Source organism: Rhamphochromis longiceps, linkage group LG10 (genome assembly GCF_057381845.1).
Source record: "Rhamphochromis longiceps isolate RC_006_pf linkage group LG10, R_longiceps_female_GT1.1, whole genome shotgun sequence".
Classification (NCBI taxonomy): domain Eukaryota; kingdom Metazoa; phylum Chordata; class Actinopteri; order Cichliformes; family Cichlidae; genus Rhamphochromis; species Rhamphochromis longiceps.
In genome coordinates, this window is record NC_140566.1 from 20,660,824 (window position 1) to 20,681,085 (window position 20,262).

A 20,262-nucleotide genomic window follows, 5' to 3' on the forward strand; every position below is an offset into this window, starting at 1 on the left:
TTAGGAAACATAAAAGCAGGTGCTGACAACATAACTTTCCAGTTCACAGGACAGCAACAAGGTCAGTAATCCTTTAACTCATTGTTGGCGAAACATCTGAAAGATAGAGGCTTGATTTTAGTAGCTGTTGTAGCAGCATAAAAATGTGGTAGAAGTATTTCTGAGATGGTGTTATTATTATTGATTTATTATAACATTTTAGAATAATTTGGCATTTTTGAGTGTTTGAGTCAGAGTTTAACTATTTGAATTACTGCTTTAATTTCAACATTTATATAGAATTGAATTTAAAGAGAATTCAATAAAAATAGTTTATTGCCAGAATAGTATATTGAGAACTTAACGCTTTAACTAAAATAATTGCCAGAAAGTTCTCATTTGTGTTTAGACAACCTCTGACAATTAAAAAAAAATTCTTATCATACACGTCTTCCGAGGAGGAAGCAGAGTCTGGGGATGAGGGGAATGACCCGTCAATTTCCGGAGGCGAGGTCACTGAGGCAGTTAAACAACTCCTTGGTGGCAGAGCCCCTGGTGTTGATGAGGTCCGCCCCGAGTTCCTGAAGGCTCTGGACGTTGTAGGGCTGTCCTGGTTGACACGCCTCTACAATGTTGCGTGGAGATCAGGGGCAGTACCTGTGGACTGGCAGACCGGGGTGGTGGTCCCCATCTTTAAGAAGGGGGACCGGAGGGTGTGTTCCAACTACAGGGGGATCACACTCCTCAGCCTCCCTGGGAAAGTCTATGCCAGGGTGCTGGAAAGGAGAGTTCGTCCGCTAGTCGAACCTCGGATACAGGAGGAACAATGCGGTTTTCGTCCTGGTCGCGGAACACTGGACCAGCTCTCTATCCTTTCAAGGATACTTGAAGGTGCATGGGAGTTTGCCCAACCAGTCTACATGTGTTTTGTGGACTTGGAGAAGGCATTCGACCGTGTCCCTCAGGGTGTCCTGTGGGAGGTGCTGCGGGAGTATGGGGTGTCTGGCCCATTGCTACGGGCCATTCGATCCCTGTACAACCGTTGCAAGAGCTTGGTTCGCATTGCCGGCAATAAGTCGGACTCGTTCCCGGTGGGTGATGGGCTCCGCCAGGGCTGCCCTTTGTCACCGATTCTGTTCATAATTTTTATGGACAGGATTTCTAGGCGCAGCCAAGTGGTGGAGGGCTTTCGCTTCGGTGGCCTCAGAATCTCATCTCTGCTTTTCGCGGATGATGTGGTTCTGTTGGCTTCATCGGGTGAAGGCCTCCAGCTCGCACTGGAACGGTTCGCATGTTCCACTGCGAGGAGGCCCCGGGGCCGATCCAGGACACGCTGGAGAGATTATATCTCTCGGCTAGCCTGGGAACGCCTTGGTGTTCCACCGGATAAGCTGGGGGAGGTGGCTGGGGAGAGGGAGGTCTGGATAAAGCGGATGAAGATGGATGGACGGATGGATTCTTATCATATTTGTGAAAAATATGATAAAAACGAACAAAAAAAACGCACACTGACGATGTAGAAGTCTCAAAAAACTCATGTTTTAAATATGATACACTGGGCATTAAAGGATTAAAAGATTCCTTCTTTTCTTCTTATTAAAATAGACAAGTGCTTCAGAGGATCGCTGTGACTTTGTTCTCATTGTTGTTTAATCCTACTGTACAGTTTGAGATGTACAATTCAGCATTTATTCTAATAAATGCTCAGGTTGATGAGATTGATGGTGACAGTTGTGATTCCTAAAAATCAGCATATCCAAAAATATTTACTTTTAACCTGTATGCATCATACGCCTGTAATTACATGTTTATGTTGCCACTTCATGTTGTGTGACAGGTGGAGCAATGAAGTCTGTGTGGCCGTCTGCATTGTTGCTCTCGCTTCTTTGCACTGGAGCTCTGGGTTTTGACATTCTGCCAGGCAGTTCTCTGACTCACCTGGACATCACTCTGCAGGCCCTGTTTAATGTGACTGTGCAGGTGTGCCGAGCATTTGCTAAGGCTGAAGGGACAGACTTCATTTTCCCTGTAAGAACTCAAATCATTGAAGTTAAATGAACAGAAACAAGGATTTTTAAAACAGTAATGTCAACATGATTTCCTTTGTGTGTTTAGGCACAGCCTTTCACCATACAGGGTGTTGCTACGGCCTGTGGTGCACCTCAGTCATCTAAAACTTTCGTTCGGTCCATTCTGCACATCATATACAGGAATGTGCGTGTGGACATCCGCTATGCCTTGAATGCCAGCTTCCACTTTGATGATGAGATGTTTGTTCAAGGAAAGAAAATCATCATAGAGGGAATACAGGCGGTCAAAGCAAGCAACAAGCTGGAGAATTATGAGGCAGCGAGGCAGAACCTGGGAGAAATTCTGCATCCTTTGCAGGTATTTATCATTACTTACTGCTGTTTAAAAACAACAACAAAAAACCAAACAAAAACAGAGTAAAATAATAACCCTATTTTTTTTTCATCGCTTGGAGGATTTCTACAGTCACAGCAACTGGGTAGAACTGGGAGAAAAAAGCCCCAACTCCAATCTAATCAAATCTGGCGCCAGCATTGGGAACATAGCAGGTAAAGAGATAGTATGATGAGATACCCGTACTGACATACAGATTATACAGATAAAACTATCATTCAATCTCAGAGTAGAAAGATTTAAAAAAACAAGGCCATAATTTAAATGCTGATTTACATGTTCCCAGCTAGGAGCAGGGCGACCTGCCGCAGCTGTGACGGCAACAACTGCAGCAACAACATTTTGGAGGATATCATAGCGGAGAAGATCCTGACATCTGGATACTTTAGTCTCACGCCTGTATTTGCATTGAAACCAAAGGGTAAGGGCTTCGCTCTTCTACAAAACCATCATTGTTTTCCCACACTCAGAAGAGGCTTCACATGTCACTGATTTTCCTGAGATTTACCTAAAACCTACATACTAAAATCTATTTTAACTCTACTATTACTTATTCTTCTAATCCCACTTCACTGCATTTGAAATTGCAGTTACAGCACTTTTTAATGGCTTTTTAACCCACATTTGTCTTGACAGTTACAATTACTTTGAAGTTTTATCAGCTCATCTGGCTAAACGATCAGTGAGCTCATGCTGTGGCGATGCATGTCTCATCATTCGTCCACAATTCACAAAAATTGCTCCTCCTCCTCCAGTATTGGTCATTAATTGCATGCACAATGTCCTCAAGGTCAAAGCCACATTTGTCCTTTCACTGGCACTTTGAAAAGACAAATGTGACACTTCTTGCAGTTTCGCTAAATTCTCGTCCACCTGACGTACTGACCAGTTCAAATTATTCATACTTACAGGACAGGACGGTTTATCATGAGTGAATGAAAAAACTCATTTAAATGATGTCAGCATACTGTAAACTATACTCAGTTTATAAAGAGTCAAAGCAGTATTTAAAAATAGCTGTATTTAAATGGGCAAATACGATTGCACCATTATGATCCAATAAAATATCACCGACAGCAGCCATCACTCTGCTCTTCAGATTGTGTGAGTTTTTGAATGGAAAAAACAGACTTTAGTTATTGGTTCTTGCACATGAGAGATAAACCAACATCCTTGTGAAATAACATAAAAAAGTATCCTTTAAATAGTATTTCATTAGTACACGTTACTTAAGTTAAAATATGAAACAAAAAAAGTGCCTTTAAAACCTGTCTCATCCAAAATCACAGTGTCAGTAAAACACAATCACAGTTTCTTGAGGATGATTTGAAATAAACAGCAGCCGTTCACTCTGAGATTTTCCACCCCCTCCTCTTATGGACAAAAGGAATATTATTCATCCTGGCCTTCAGTTGTTGCTTTAGAGTTTATCACACTGAGTCAGAGTACTGCACATCCAACTGACACACAGCTTACTGTATGTCCTCAAAGGATCCATCAGATAAATCAACTGAAAAACTTTTTCTAACTGCTGCAGAGACACCAAAGCAATGGTGTAAAAGTAATTCCAGTTCATGAACCAAGTCGCACATTGCATAACAACCCTTTTTTTTTATTATCATGTGTTAAATGTGAGGATCCAAAAGCAGATTCACAGGGAGGAGGAGTTACAGAGAAAACACACCATTTTACTGAGACCAGAATACAAACAAAAAACAGAAAATAAAATTAAGAACTCCAACTTACAGAACCTAAACTGGGTAATTAACACTGGTGGTGGTAGCCACAAGGGATAGGTGAACAGACACTCTGGCAAAGAAGAAGCTGAGACAGCAATAATAAATTAGGGTGTTCAGGGGGAGTGGAAACAGCTGAGACTTATTAAAGAAATGAGACTGGGGAAGAACAAAAATCATATACTAAGCAGACAGGCCAAAAGCTTACCAAGACAAAAGAGGAAGTCAGCTTCAGTGAAACAAGCCCTTAAATACACAAGTTAAAAGGAAAAAGAGCTGTGTTTAAGTATTCATCATTCCTCTCTCGCAATATTTGCTGAACAGGAAAATGCAGTCATGGAGGGGCAGTTGATCAGACAAGTAAGATCGAGCCTATAGGTGGGATCAACAAAGACAAAGAGAGTTCCAGCCATGGGTATCTCCACACTCAAGCTGCAAACATTGCAATAGCTGCAACAAGTGAGCTTCTAGAGGACATTCGGGGGGCTGCTGGTGACAGACCATTCTTGCGGTACAAACGCTCTGTGTGTTTCAGTTCATTGTGGTGCAGAAGTTCATTTTATCATTTATCTCTCTCCATCTCCTTCCCCCAGGATGATGGGTCTCTTTAAAGGATCCAGTAAGGCTCTTTGTTTTGTCATCGACACCACAAGCAGCATGAAAGATGACATTGCAACAGTGAAAAATGTCACTTCCACTATAATCAACCGTGATGTGGGAACAGCCAATGAGCCCTCGCTGTACATTCTTGTACCATTTAATGATCCAGGTAGGATCTCTGAGATGCTACGAATTTCTTTTCTGAATGTTCTGAAATGTTACTGTTCTGTCCAATTCATAAGGTGACAATGGACAATAGTAGTATATATATTGACTTTGACTCATGTCATCAAACAGGCTTCGGACCACTGACAAAGACAACAAACTCAGCAGTTTTCCAGAATGCGATTGATTCTCTTGTAGCCACCGGTGGAGGAGATCCACCGGAGATGAGTCTCTCAGGGCTTCAGGTGAAGTGATATATGTTCTGTAATTTTAAAAGCTCGATGCATGTTTGTTGTTTTACCTAAAACTATTATTCAAAGCGGTTTTCCTCACACAGCTGGCTTTAAGCGCTGCTCCATCAAATTCTGAGATCTTCCTCTTCACGGACGCAGCCGCTAAAGACAAAAACCTGAAGAGCACAGTGATCGCACTCATAGAGAGGACCCAGTCGGTGGTATGTAGTAGTTTAAGAATATAACACACTTATCTTAATGATGATTACATTTTTAAACGTCATTGAAACAGGGATGGGCATGTTTTGCTACAAGCAGATGTATAAATAAAGTAGTGTAATGGTCGTATTTTACCTTCTTTTTTTTTTTAACTCAGTCTAATTGTTTGTAAAGGCTTTATGATTTGGTTAAGCTTGTTTTCATGCACCTTTTTTTCTTCTCAGGTCAATTTTATGATAACTGACACATCATCAGTCAACAGTCGGAAGCGGCGTGCTCCATCCAATAGGATAGCAGAAGCTGACGCTCAGCTGTACAGAGATCTGGCTCAGGCTTCAGGAGGCCAAGCTATCGAAATCACAAAGAGTCAACTTCCTCAGGCCACAGCCATCATAAAGGAGTCCTCCAACGCCTCTCTGGTAATTTCACAAACATCTCACTACTGGCTGGATTTGTCATTTCAAAGATTTCAGCTCTTTAATGTAAGTGCTTACTGTAATGTTCCAGGTGACCCTTCTTCAAGCAGCCAGGAACCCAGGAAAGGCTGAAAGCTTCACTTTTATGATTGATGACTCGGTAACAAATCCTACAGTTTACATTACTGGGGAATCCATCACTTTTACTCTCATTAGCCCCACAGGTATGCTATTCTGAAGGACTGTGGAAAAATTGAATTGAAATTTTTTATTTCAGTCAACTTGTTGTTGTTGTTGTTGTTGTTGTTGACTGAAATAAAAAAGAGTTTTTACTATTCGTCGGTCATGACGTCATTTCTGAGCCTGCCCAACAAAGCAGTGGCAGTCTATACTGTCCCCTACATTCTGTTTACACAGTAGTCAAATTCAGATTTTGCCTGATTTTTGAACAAAACAGCATTTATCATGGTGATAAATGCTGTTTTGTTACATAAATATTGATAAAGATGTTTAAAACTACTAAATGCAGTAACCCTAATTTTTGATGTTAAAAAAATTATCATTTAATAATAAATTCCTAAAAATAGTCTGTTTTCTATCTGTGTTCTAACAGGTAAATCTCAGGATAGCAGTGACACAATGGGGTCACTGATCATTACATCCCAGTCTGTGGGAAACTTCTGGTCCCTGCAGCTAAAAAAACAAACTGGAAAATGGGAAATGAGAATGGTGTCAAGTAACCCCTACACTCTGAAGGTCATAGGTGAGACTGTCAGTCGATACTTTTGTTTCTTATCCCTGGGGCCTTGAGGTATAGGTTTGAATGAACTAATAAGCTGTCAGAATGGATGTACTAAATTACCATTACAACAAAGTTTTTAATAAAAACGAATAGAGTTTGCATCTATTTGATGTCTGGCGTTGTAGATAGGAAAGCAGAAAGGTAGGGGGATAACATGCAAGCAGTTTTAGATGGGTCTAAAACCAAACACTTGCATCATCTTCTGTATCATAAGTAACTGGCTCAACCGGGTGAGCTATGACAACCCCTAAAAGGATCTCTTAAAATATGATTGGCATGTCCTGTCCTGTCTGAGCCAAGTTCAGTTCAGTTACCTCTCACCTGAGTGGAAACGTTGTTAAAAGTGAACGTTTCTCCCTTTGTTTCCAAACTATAATTGCACTGTTATTAGTGTTCACATCCTGTAGCTGTGTTTTGTGTAAAAACATGAATTTATTTTGTTATTTGACTAATAATGCTATATCCTAGGAGATGGTGAACATTTCTAGCACACTTGCTATGATGCCAGCACATGTGCAGGGAATGCTCACAGTAACAATACAGGTTAGACATACCTGCATTATTACAGTTAGCATGTCAGTAACATGGCATCTTCATGTATCTCATATTTTGTTAATGAATGAAAGGAAAAAAATCTAAAATACTTAGATTTTATCAGCCAGAGTAGAGCAATGCAGAGAATCTATTGTATGTATATTTGAACAACAGAAAACCAGAAATGGTTTTGCTATTGATTCACTAGAACTAAGCCAATTCTATTATTTAAAAAGTTCTTTAAGGGCTTTTTGATTTCACATAAAACAAAGTACTGGCAATGACAATGAAATTCCAGTGGTCCATGTGTTGTATAGGTCAAAAGATTACACTTTTACACTATGAAAACTGCTACATTCAAGCACAGACATTCGCCTGGTGCTAATTTCCATCCATGTATATGGATGAAGACTCCTTTACCAGTGGTTCAAACCTAGAACCGTCTGCTATGAGGTGGCCACAGTACCATCGTGCTGCCCGGCTGTTATATAAGCTAACTTAAGATACTAATCTAACTACACTATCAAGCTTTAAATTTAGCATGTTCGTGTTCTGCTGTAATTAGTTTATTCTATGCTAAATTAATATTGTTTTACCAGTTGATGTATAAAAATAAGTAATTCAGAAAAAATATTAGATTATTTTACAAGCTAAACTTTAAGCTTACAAGCTTAAAAGTCTTTCCAAAACTAAAATAATCTCATGGCTTAGAGTCCAAATTCCTGTAAATTTTGTATGTTGCTACTAGATTAGTGGAGCATGAAGGGCTGCTAGCGTTAGCAATGTTAGCATGTTAGCTTTAACACATTATCGGGCGAAGAGCAGAAGATGCGTCTCTCCACCAGTGGATACTCTGTGAGGATCCATTTCACTGCTGTGTTCCTTAAAATTCTTTGCCAGAAATGTTGAGAGAGTGAATATGAAGGCAAAATAGCCTCATGAAAGATCTCATACTTATTTAAAAAGTTTCCTTGGCAGCACAGGTCTTTGGGCAGCCTAGAAAAACGTAAGTAGTCTGTGAGGATTTATTTTCGTTGTCTTAAAGGCTAAATGGAAATGCTAATGACTCAACATATTCAAACACCAACAGGAAGTGGAAATAGAAAGAGGAAAAGGAACTATATTTTTAAAAGTCTGAATAAAAACAAAATTCTGTATTCTTAATTCCTGGTTCTTGAATCTATTCACTATGCTTTAGATTTCATTTTTAAATTATTAAAAAGGTTTTTTGAAGTTTTAATTCAAACTCTTTATTATTGTTAGTGTTTAGTTTTTCCATAAACCCATCCTATTTGAACCTCTTTTTTATGGATTTATATATCCATCCATCCATTCGCTTCCGCTTATCCTTTCCAGGGGCGCTGGAGCCTATCCCAGCTGTCATGGGGCGAGAGGCGGGGTACACCCTGGACAGGTCGCCAGTCTGTCGCAGGGCCAACACACAGGGACAGACAACCATTCGCTCTCACATTCACTCGCACATTCACACCTAGTGGCAATTTGGATTATCCAATTAACCTATCCCCACAAGCTGCATGTCTTTGGACGGTGGGAGGAAGCCGGAGTACCCGGAGAGAACCCACGCAAACACGGGGAGAACATGCAAACTCCACACAGAAAGACCCCGGCCTGATGGTGGAATTGAACTCAGGACCTTCTTGCTGTGCGGCAACAGTGCTAACCACTGTGCCACCGTGCTGCCCGATTTATATATCATTTAGAATTAAAAAAAAAAAGTCTTTAATTTTATTTTAATCATATAATAGTTAGAATTTATTTAGATATTATGTTATTTGTAAGTATTTGTCGTATTCAGAATTATCAGTTCATGAAATGCATTATTTCCATTGCCATTAGTCTCCAGGCCCTCCATATATTTGACTTTTTTCGTTTTGTTTTTTTTTACCCCCTCATCATTTTTAGGTCAGAGTCCTATCGACTTCTTCTTTGACTTAGTGGTGGTGTCACAGGGCCCTTTTGGAGGATTTGATACCCTGGCGACACGTCCCAGTGCTGGTAAAGGCAACTGTTAAGACTTGGTGATCTGCAGATGTAACATACCATTAAAACATTAGACGTAATGAATTGACTTTTTCTTGAAAGGTGGCAATGGTAGCCTGTTGATGTCTTTAACGGGGAGTGACACTGCCACGGTGACAGAAGTCACTCTGGTTGGATCATCTGGGTCAGAGGTGATTAAAGGAGTCTTGGTGCCGCAGAGCAATGCAAGCATCTTGGTTCTGGTTGACAAGTTTCCATCAGAGGACTTTGAGGTGCAGGTGAAGGGACAAGCTGATAGTTTCACCTCCAAGGCTTTAATACTCTTCCAGAGACAGTCACCAACCAACTTCAGATCATCAAATCTGACGATAAATGTGAGCTGCAATCCACGACTTGTTTTGTGACACAAAAGCATCAAATCAAACATGGAAAAACATGCAGCAGCTCAAATAAGTATCTCTATAAATGTACTCTCTCTTTGTAAAGGCTAATCCAGAGACCATCATAGTACCCGGAACGCTATTTTCTGTGCCCTTCACTCTGATGACGAGTGGAACAGGTGGAAACTTCACAATTCGATCCACCAACAGCAGAGGGTTCGACTCTACATTTCCAACCAGTATGTTCCTGGAGCCTGGAATCACTAATAATGGCACAGTGACCCTCTCAGCACCTCTGAATACCACATCTGGAACTGATGTCACCCTGGCCATTGAGGCCGAGGCTCCTGGGGGCACAGACAGTAACTACATTGTGTTGCGCTTCTCCGTTCTTAACACGGTAATACTATAACTGTAAACTTTTTGTTTTAAGCTTTTTGGGTATTTCTTTTTTTTATTATTATCTCTTTTATTGGGACAGCTGTTGAACATAACAGTAGTTTACCTTTTTACACTTTCTTTGCTGTCACATTTTAACTTATAATTGAAAAATAAAGAAGACAAAAAAAGAAGAGAAAAGAAAAGAAGAAGAGAGAAAAAAAAACTAGGGTTAGGAGGCAGCAGGGCAGGAAGGTTTACGTACTACTCAGGGTTGTAACATCATATACAAAATCACACCTCATATGCTTAACATAGTCTGTCCATTTAGACCATATTCCGTAGAAGGTATCTCTCTGAAGTTTAAGAGAAAATGACATTTTTTCCATCGTATAGATCTCTTGTACAGAATGTATCCAGTCTTCTATCATTGGTGGTTCAGGCTTAAGCCATCTTCTCGTAAGAGGCTTTTTACTTGCGGCCAGAAGGATATACAGGAGTCTTCTGTCATTGGAATTCAGTTTATCCACTGGTGCATTGCACAAAAATATGGTCTCAAAAGTTGAAGGAAAAACAAATGAAAAAACATTTTGTAAATGATCATGGATTAGAGACCAATACTGGCGAATAACTTTACAGTCCCAAAAGATGTGGAAATGGTTCGCTCCGTCTCCCCCACATCTCCAACATTTATCACCAATTCCTCGATATCTTTGTTGAGCAGGGGTAATGAAAAATCTCATAATGCTTTTCCAGCAAAATTCACGCCAAACATTAGACCCAGTGGTAGCCCACTGTATCTTGCATGCGTGAGCCCAACACTTCTCTGTAATTGTCAAATTACCCTCCTATTCCCACTTCGCTTTAATATACAGAGTGCTGTCGTTTTTACACCGCTGGATGCTGTTATATAATTTAGAAATAATTTTACTTTGCACTTCAGATTTGATTAGTAATAAGAATGTTTCTACAAATTGTAATTCGTTTAGGTTCACTTTTAAGTTTTGATTAAAATAATTTCTGATCTGTAGATATCTAAAAAAATCATCTGATCCCAAGTCATGTTTACTCCTTAAAGATTCAAAGCTTTGAAATGCACCCTTATAGACAAATGAATAATAATTAGTTATTCCTTTTGAAATCCAGTTTTTGAATCTATTATCATATTGATTTGGAGTAAAATCTGAATCATATGCACACCATCTTAAAACCTTAGAGGCATTTTCCAAACCACCAATTTTTATTACTTCTTTCCAAGCAGATATCATTATTTGTAGTATAGGTTTATCTGCCATATGTATTTTATTCTGCAAGTTTATGTCCGATATTAAAGCTGAAACTGGTATTTCTTTTACTATTGTTCCTTCAACATCTTTCCATCCGGCGGTGTAGTTTGGACAACAGAGACAAATCAGCGGTCTTAACTGAGCTGCACAATAATATTCTCGTAGACAGGGAAGCCCACGACCTCCCTTTTCTTTCTTTAATTGGAGCGTTTTATATTTAACTCTAGCTTTTTTCCCATTCCAGATGTATTTTGACAATGTTCTATCCCATGCCGCAAACTGTTTTTGTGGTATGGCAATCGGTAGAGACTGAAACAAATACAGCAGTCGGGGAAGAATATTTAATCTGATTGATTCAATCCTGGAGTGTAGGTCCAGAAATGGAATAGCGTTCCATCTTTGTATATCTGATTTTATAGATTCATTTAGAGGGGCATAGTTGACATTGAACATTTTGGTGAAGTCACGATGTATTACCACCCCTAAATACATAATGCTATCTGCATCCCATTTCCATTTATAACGATTCTTAATTTCAACTGGTGGTTCATAGTTTAAAGTTAATACCTGCGTTTTATTTATATTGACCTTATATCCCGATAAAGAACCATACTGTGATAGTGCTTCCATGAGATGGGGGAGTGCCTGTGAGGGACAGGTTAATGTTAAAAGTAAGTCGTCAGCAAATAATGCTAATTTCTGTTCCCCTCCTGGCATTCGTACTCCTGTTATATGCTGATTCTGCCTAATCCACTGACTTAGTGGTTCTATAAACAAAGCAAAAAGCAGCGGTGAAATGCAGCAACCCTGTCGTGTCCCTCGTTCCAATATAAATTATTCGGTGAGGTCCCCATTGATTTTGATTTTAGCTGTTGGTTTGTTGTATAACTCTGAGATAATATCAATTATAGATGTATGAAAATTAAACTTCTCAAGCACTTTGTATAAAAAGGACCATCTCACTGAGTCAAATGCCTTCTCGGCATCTAAGCTTAACACTAAGGTCTCTAATTTTTGTTTGTCAACTTGCCGCAATATGTGCAAAACCTTTCTGATGTTGTCCCTGGCCTGTCTATGTTTAATAAAACCCGTTTGGTCATTATGTATTAACCTAGGTAATATCATTTCTAGTCTCTTAGAGATAATAGATGTAAACAACTTGTAGTCAATATTCAATACACTGATTGGGCGATAGTTGCTACATTCTAATTTATCTTTTCCTTCTTTTGGTATAATGGAAATCATTGCTTCCCTCCATGAAGGAGGGATAATTTTCTTTTCCATTACCCCTTTTTGGGTATTTCATGAAAAATCATTAATAAAAAGAATTGTTGGAAAAAAAAAGTCAATTGTAATAAATTTTATCATCTCTGTTCGTTAAACTACAGGCCTGAAGGTTTTTTTATGCTTAGCTAACCTGCTGTGCACCAACTAAAATCACTTTAAGCCAATCATAAGTAACAAAGAAACACATTTCTATAGAGCAAATATTGAGGAAGTTGCAGTTCCTTTAGATTCAGGCTTTTTGCTGACTTCATGCATTTTCCTTCCCCTTTTAGGTGACCGATTTCAAGGCACCAGTGTGTGAGCAGCTCAGCCTGCAGACCAACTGCTCTGTTAACTGCAGCATGAGGATGTGGGAGGTCTCTAGCCGGGTGACTGATGGAGCTGATGGGACGGGCGTTGATCTTGTCACCCTCAAGCAAGGAAACGGGACCATAAACACCACCCTGGATTCAAGCAATGAGAACATAACACTGGTGTACTACAGCGCATCCTGCTGTTCACCTGACATGGAGATAGAGGTTGTGGATCGCGTGGGTAATGTAGCCACCTGCTCCTACAGCGGAAGGCAAGGTACAATATCTCCTGTCTCTGAAGCCACAAAGCTCACTTGGTCGCCCTTATTTTGTCTCAGCATTGTGATTGTGGGACTCCACATTCTGACAAAAATGGGCATCCAGTGACTCCATGTCAGTGTGGTACAGCTATAATTTATGTATGTCAATATATATGTATAAGTTATATCAGTTCTATTTTTGACATTTAACTACTACTAGTATATTGGCTACTGTGGTATGGAGGCACTTACAAAAACTGATGCCTTGAAATATATTACAGCACTGTGCACAACCATTATGCCACCTCTAATTTCTTTAAAATCTGCTTACTTTCTTCTATTTCACTTGTATCAAGTAGTCCTGATCAATACTTCTCCAGACGTTCTGAAGTTTTTCTTCGGACATTGGGTGCCTTTTCACTCTTTTTCAGTCCAGTCCATGTACCTGATCATTTTCATAATAATGTTCTTTCTGGTCAGTTTACACTGACCTATGAGTCAATGAAACATAAGAAAGGCAGCTAGCTCAAAGCAGACATCCTATCAAAGAATTTAAAACCCTTTATTACAACACAACCTTTTGCAAAAACACAGAATTTGATCTCACTTTTTTAGCCAAATCTACAAAAAAAAATGCCAGAGATATCACAGTTTGTCAAGTTGTGCACCAGCAAGTTGAGCTACGAGAATTAACTGAGATGGAAAGAATAACACAACAGAAAAAGACAGCAATCATGAATTGGCCTCCCCGGAGACCAGACCTGAACATTATTGAAGCATTTTGGGATCCTGTTCGCAGAAAACGGAACAAAAGGCAGCCAACATCCAAAGAAGAGCATTGAATGTCTTTCCAGAAGTCTGCAGAACTGTTCCTGAAGACTACTTAAAGGAATTAGCAGAAAGCCTGCCTAAGAGAGTCCTTAGGGTCTAGTAAAGTGCTATACAAATACATGCCATTTACCATTTTACCAGTTCAGGCTGTGTTATGTTGACACATAGTTCGTTTTCATAGCAAAATATTATGAAATGAGTCAGTGGCTCAAGACGTTTACAGTACTGTATATATTTCCATAATTACGCATAAAAACATTATTCATCCATGTTATGTCTTTTTGGGGGGATTTTGATCATACATACAGCTTCATATCTTAAACCACTGATTTCTCAGCTAATATGGGAACTGATTTTTGATTGAAACTTGACGTATTTAATTCTGTCTATCTGTTATGAAGCTAATGCTCTTCTTAATTTATCATGCTCTAATTTGTACTGCTCAGTTTCCACATTTTCACAGTTTGTGAGAGTTTAAAAAAAAGGTAAAAACAGGTGTTTTGGAAGCTCTTTGGATGGAAATTTAAAAAAAATGTTAATGGTGGAAATGGGGCAACAAGAAATGAACAAGTCAAGCAGTAAAAAAAAACCACTTTTTATTGTTGTCATAATGTGTCTAATGTATAACCTTTACACAACAAAACGTTTCTCTTTTCACATTTTGCTACATTTTCTTCTCCTGTTTCCTTTTATCACTATTTACATATTGAAAATTTTTCTGAGCATTATTTAAATAAACTGGTCATCTGCGACACAGGGGGTTGAAATGCTGAAATGTGTCCTTGTTTGTTTGTGTGGCTTTTTGTGAGTGTTTAGTGATGGTGCGAGCATGTCCACTGCAGCATCCCGATTCCAAGCCAGCCCGTGCACACTCTCACGCCGCTTCGAGGGTCTCCTGCATTAACTTTCTAAACTGATTTAGTTTTGGTGAGGTCACGAGGCCCTCGACATGAGTGCACAACGATCACAGGTCAGCACGTGTTTTGTGTAGGAAACAGGAAACAAATCCCCATAAATACTATGAGTTCTGTCGTTTGACATGAACTAGCTCTGTAATACGGCATGTGATGGTCTTAGCATGTGCGTAGCACAGCAAACACAAATAAAAGAATGAACGTGAATTCAAGCTTCAAAAAAGGATCTTCTAAAGTAATGTTTATTTGTGCTTTTCATGTTTTTAACTTTTTTCCTGACCTTAAGAAAGGTTGTTTTAATTTCTGCAGCTGAATCAGAACAGGCAGCTTAAGCCAGCTGAGGAATGATCTTAATTCACTCTATGTGAAGACTGTATTAATCAATCCAGATCCTGATTTGAGGGGAAATGTCTCTGTTAATGTTTCTTCTTAACTTCGAGACCCGTGACTCCACATGCAGTGGGAGGATGTGTGGGCAGGTTTGAAGCGGGCCTGTATTTTTTATAGAAGCAAATTATAAAAGTCTTGCGCTTGCATTTTTTTAAATCTGTTTTCTACATTTTCTTTTTTCTCTAATAGAAACCTTTTTTTTTTTATCCCTTTAACCCAACTTACACTCTCAAACTTACAGTGCCTTCACACAAACATCACCTCCGTCCTTTTCGCTGTAAAATTGTGACTATCCCAAAAAATATCCTGCAGTAGAATGAAAGGTAAAACCGGGATAAAGATTTTATAGAATCAACCATCGAAAGGGGTACAGATGCAATTTCCTCAAATCTGTCGAATGGTCACGTGTACACATTCATAAGCATTCACAAGAGTGAATCCTCGTCAATAATATTCAGACCAGTTCTTCAGACCATGTTTACATGCACATCAGGCACTGCCATTGGTGTACTGGGAAAGCTTATTCTCCAGGTCACAGATTCTCTTCTCCTGAGACAACACTGTGGCCTTCAGATTCTGAATCTCTTCCAGTAACCTCTCAAGCAGCTGAGGCTGGAAAGGAGAAGAGGGGAGACAAGTGTGCAGAAGGATAAAAGGGAAACAGAAAGGAAAAAAGACTGTGATAAGAAGGTGAAATTAAGGAAAATGTTTGAAGAATAGGTTAAGGAAGATGACTAGGACTAGAGGAAATCAATGAAAACAGGTGAAAGCTTTGAACAAAAAAGGTTGTGGGCAGATGGAATTACAAGAGAAAAGAAAACAGAAAAGGGTTAAAACAGAGTCACTTTTTGTTATTGTTGTTGTTTTCTTTTCTTTCTTTCTTTCTTTTTTTTTTTTTTTTACCAACAGTCAGATTACAGGACTAAGAAATCATTCAACTGTGCTGTACATGGTTATACATAAGATGTATAAAAATACATCCAGGCTTTGGGAGCCTATAATGTGAATGCAGATTAGTAGAGAGGAGTCATCTTATACTGCTAAATTAATGTTGAAAATAGTTCATGTGCAGGAGGTGCAGGAAGTGGGCTTACCGGCAGGCTGTTGGTGTCCAAAGTGGACATGCTGCGTCGGGTGGTGGGTCTGGAGTCCAGGACGTTCTTCTTCACCACTTTGAGCTCTCTGCTCTTCGGCGGCACGTAGCCCTGCCTCATGGACACCAGGATGGGATCTTCATCTCGGCCATCAAGCCACTCCTCGGGTTCCATGGCGGGCTCGGGTCCTGCTGTGTCTGGGTACAGATCATCTTGAAAGAGGTCCGACTGTGCAACAGGGAAGATCAAGGGGACAACAGAGACGTTTGTGTGAAGTAAAAAGTAAAGCTGCAAGTTCATCCCTAATATCAAACATGTGTATTTGTCCTCCACTGGATAGCATCAGAAACAATCCACAAACACTGGGAGCAGTGTGTCGAAGAAGCCTTTCGTTGCACTAAACTACAGCTAAGAACCAATCACTGTGCAGAAGGAAGCCTCACAAGGTGCTCGTGGCAGGATGTAAACATTAATGGTTTTCCATTCAGCTGAACTGTATTCAAATGAAACTGCAGCGACAAAGGTTGATTCGTGTTTGAGTTTTAAGGAGCCAGATAGAAGTGTGGTGTGACAAGTCCAGGATTTCTGTTTCGATAAAGTATAAGACTGATATCTTCATCTTGCACCATTGTCAAAGTCAAACACAGCAGAGCATGAAGACCATAATGGAAGGGTGAGTCAGGCTTACTTTTCTGGGCACTGTCATTGTGATGGGCTCACATTTCTTGTCAAGCAGCTTATACAACCTGATAAGATGAGAAAAGAGGACACGGCCACAAGTTATCACAGTTGTCGTTGTACGTATTTTTAAATGTCTGTCTATAAGAACTGAATAATCAATCTCACCTGCAATCAGTAAGTCACATAATTGTTTATCACATATGGAGATGTATATGAGAACTATATGGAAAAAGGACTACTTTTGCAGCTTTCTGCAAAGACATAAACTATCATTTCTGATATTTAGAAATGTCCATGTCAGAGAGTTTATGGTTCATGAGCATTTAGCAGTGTTTAGAGAATACAAAGCATTCAGTGGTGAAGCTTTTAAGGTGAACAAAATGGAAATTTCCAATATGAACACTTGTGCTAAGTAGAAAATTAATGGACCAAATTGTCTGCAATAATAACTGATGTAATAACTACTGCATATTTGTTTCATTTATCTGAAGGCTAAAATGGCAACACATCCATTAAATCAGTGGAATCACTAAAACATGAAAAGGGCTGTGAATCGCTGCTGCAGATATGCCCAAATATAGTTGTGTGACTATTTATTCTTTGACATCTTGTGATATTGATTTTCAAAAACTAGATTTCAGACAGGACCAAAGATTACTATTTCAATCTGCGAGCACACGAGCGCAGGCATTACCAAAATACTAAAGACAAAGTAAAAAGGCCCAAAAAGGAGAAGCTGAGATGGAGGTGGGTTGCAAAGCAGTTTGCAGAGACAACAGCAACTGTAGGGACGCTGGAGAAGCTGAAACTTTTATAGCAAACTTTATAGTGGTCTGGTACTTATACAGTTATTTTCTAGTCTACCTGAGCACTTAAGGCATTTTTAAATATAATTCCTAAAAGAATTTAGTTTTTGGTTTTATATACCTAAGTGTGTTGACCTCATGATGACACTGACACTCCAGTGGATGCATTAGGGGTAACTTTAGGCTAGTATCTTGCCCAAGGATACAACCCAGTCAACCTCCAGCTGAACCACAGCTGGCTCATTCACCTTCTTACACGGTTAAGTTGCACTCAAGTTGAAATCACTGCAAGATCAGCATCTTACCTGGCAATCTCACATTTGCTGACATCAACACCTCTTTTGGGCATGAAGCCCATCCCTCTCTGGGGCTCCTTGCTGCTGAAGGTGTTGAGGTAGTGAACATACGGTGGTTCCTCTGTGATTTCAAAGTACCGGACACTGCTGTCCCCCTAAACACACACACATGAACAAGTGTAAAAACAAGTGTGACTGTGTTAGCATTAAGGCTGATAATACATCTACAATTAAGTGTAAAAATAAGTCACAGTTATATGTCTGTACCTTTCCACAGAGGTAGACCATATTTGCATCTGGATCGTAATAAGGTAACAATACTCCATTACTTGTGTCCAACTCCAAAAGTGCAATAGGTTCCTCAAAATTTGTCTGTGGACAATAACAAGCTGTGAGGAAAACTGACAGGTTTCTGTGTAGATTCATATTATAGTGTGTATATTTTTACAGCCACTCTGTGAAATGTAGTCATTTGTTACCGGGTCCCAGAGGCCGAGCTCTCTCTGACTCATCCTGGTGAATCCTGTAGTGAAGATGTTTCCATCTCTGGTGAAGATTGCTCTCATTGGCCTGATGCCCTCATGTGGAGCCAGACGTTCCTGTTGGTCAGCAGAGAAACAGACATTAGTAACATAACTACAACAATGTAAGAGCTAAAGATTTCAAGTTAATCCTTATTTTCTGTCTCTGTGCCTGTTTAATGAAAGTTTGTGTTTCACTGTTTCCTGAAGTCAAGTAATTATATGGAGCTAATATATTCTTGAACAATAAGAAAAATAAAAATATAGTCACCAGAATAATTGTGCTAATTATTTATAATAATATATACCAATAATATATTTTGAGACAGCTTCTGCATTATATTAGTTTATACTGTGAAACAGTGTACTTTTTACATGATTTCTTAGTTTTTTGCATATTTGTCTCACATGAAACTAACACAGCCTTTGATGAAAAGAACACTAACACCAACAGTCAAACACGGTGGTGGTAGTGTGATGGTCTGGGGCTGCTTTGCTGCCTCAGGACCTCAACAATTTGCTGTGCTTTCACATGAGCTTAAACAGGCTATTCAGCCCCTCCAATGTGGTTGAATTAAAACAATTATGCAAAAACAAATGAGCCAAAATTCCTCCAAAGCGGTGGGAAAGCCTTTTTGCCAAGACGAGCCATCTGTAATTTCTACTCACGCACCGCCACCACTTCTCTTTTGCGGGGATCACAGACACGCAGACGTCGATCCTTACAGGTGGTGCAAAACAAGCTGCCGTTACGGTTCCAGCTGACGCTGTAGATGAGGTCTGGATGGTCGTCCATGGAGATGAGGGGTTCACCTGTCCCCACGTTCCAGATAATTATCAGGTTGTCACTGCCTGGAGGGTGATGGAGTCGAAACACAGATAGACATCCTATTCAGGTTTTGTTGTAATTTACTGTCACATAGGGGGCCCAAAAAAAGATATGAAGGATGTCATGAAAACATAAGAGGACACTGGAGGTTTGTGTGTTTCTGTGTCCTGCCTGCAGTGAGTAGTATGTTGCGTGCGGTGGGGTGCCAGCTGACAATGCCGACTCGTTTGGAGTGTCCCTCCAAGACCACCACCGGGTCTGACAGGGGGCGGGTCAAAGCGTGATCTGGAATTTGCCACACCTGGAGACGACACAGACACAGCAATGACGTGAGTTGTCCAAAAATATTATTAGAAGTCATTCAAAATTTGACATCAGCAGAATAAAATACATTTCTGTCTGCATCTCAGGAGGAAGATGTCTGCATCACAACACTAATAAACTAAAATAAAATAAAATAAAATAAAGAAAGTTGTCCTGCAATAGAGAATCAACAACATCTGGCATTACGTGTAATATCGGAGCCTTTCTGCTTTGTTTCTCTTCTTTTCACTTACACGTGACAGAATTTTTGGTATTAAATTCACTGCCACAGATTTATTGTGGAGCTCACTCATTTTAATTGAACCATAACTCTACTGACTGTTATTACAGAGTTATATTTATGTTGCCTCACAGCCATCTATTAAAGCTTACACCTGTGTGCAGCTCCAGTACACTGACGACTGTGCAGATAATCGGAAAGGGTTTCCCTTAATGAAACTGTTTGTGCTTTACCTGCTGCTATTCGTTAGAAGATAATTCAGATTATCTATAAAAAGCTGAACTGCTGCCAGACTTTATCTGTTGGTAGATATTGCGTTGGCCCGTGTCTGTTCACATGGGCTATTTAGTTGCACTCAACCAA

General features: G+C 39.7%; 2 protein-coding genes across 4 annotated transcripts in view; one reads left to right on the forward strand and one right to left on the reverse strand.

Moving 5' to 3' along the window:
• Positions 1-13,367, forward strand: LOC146660792 (von Willebrand factor A domain-containing protein 7-like). Its single transcript, XM_085420820.1, has 15 exons — positions 1-2,007; positions 2,095-2,367; positions 2,465-2,558; positions 2,690-2,824; positions 4,464-4,650; positions 4,733-4,908; positions 5,037-5,149; positions 5,242-5,358; positions 5,581-5,775; positions 5,864-5,996; positions 6,386-6,535; positions 9,032-9,124; positions 9,212-9,483; positions 9,596-9,889; positions 12,713-13,367. Exons 1-15 carry the CDS (start codon positions 1,825-1,827, stop codon positions 13,118-13,120), a joined length of 2,823 nt encoding a protein of 940 aa, XP_085276946.1. The 5' UTR covers positions 1-1,824; the 3' UTR covers positions 13,121-13,367.
• coro6 (coronin 6) overlaps positions 13,367-20,262 on the reverse strand; it is a 15,292-nt gene continuing 8,396 nt past the window's right edge. For 2 of the 3 annotated variants that reach the window (XM_085420823.1, XM_085420821.1), the window contains exons 4-11: positions 19,527-19,656; positions 19,200-19,378; positions 18,485-18,604; positions 18,273-18,377; positions 18,015-18,160; positions 16,911-16,968; positions 16,223-16,450; positions 13,367-15,740 (exon numbers count right to left, since the gene is read on the reverse strand). In XM_085420823.1, coding sequence (XP_085276949.1) covers positions 15,618-15,740; positions 16,223-16,450; positions 16,911-16,968; positions 18,015-18,160; positions 18,273-18,377; positions 18,485-18,604; positions 19,200-19,378; positions 19,527-19,656 — 1,089 coding nt within the window. In that variant the 3' untranslated portion in view covers positions 13,367-15,617. The other variant, XM_085420822.1, reaches the window with a different exon arrangement.

Excerpts from the sequence above, each read along its gene's own strand:
- LOC146660792 (XM_085420820.1), top strand. The coding sequence starts at position 1,825 with ATGAAGTCTGTGTGGCCGTCTGCATTGTTGCTCTCGCTTCTTTGCACT. Across the intron at positions 2,008-2,094 it reads GGACAGACTTCATTTTCCCT|GCACAGCCTTTCACCATACA; the intron begins GTAAGAACTCAA and ends TTGTGTGTTTAG. Across the intron at positions 5,359-5,580 it reads TAGAGAGGACCCAGTCGGTG|GTCAATTTTATGATAACTGA; the intron begins GTATGTAGTAGT and ends TTTTCTTCTCAG.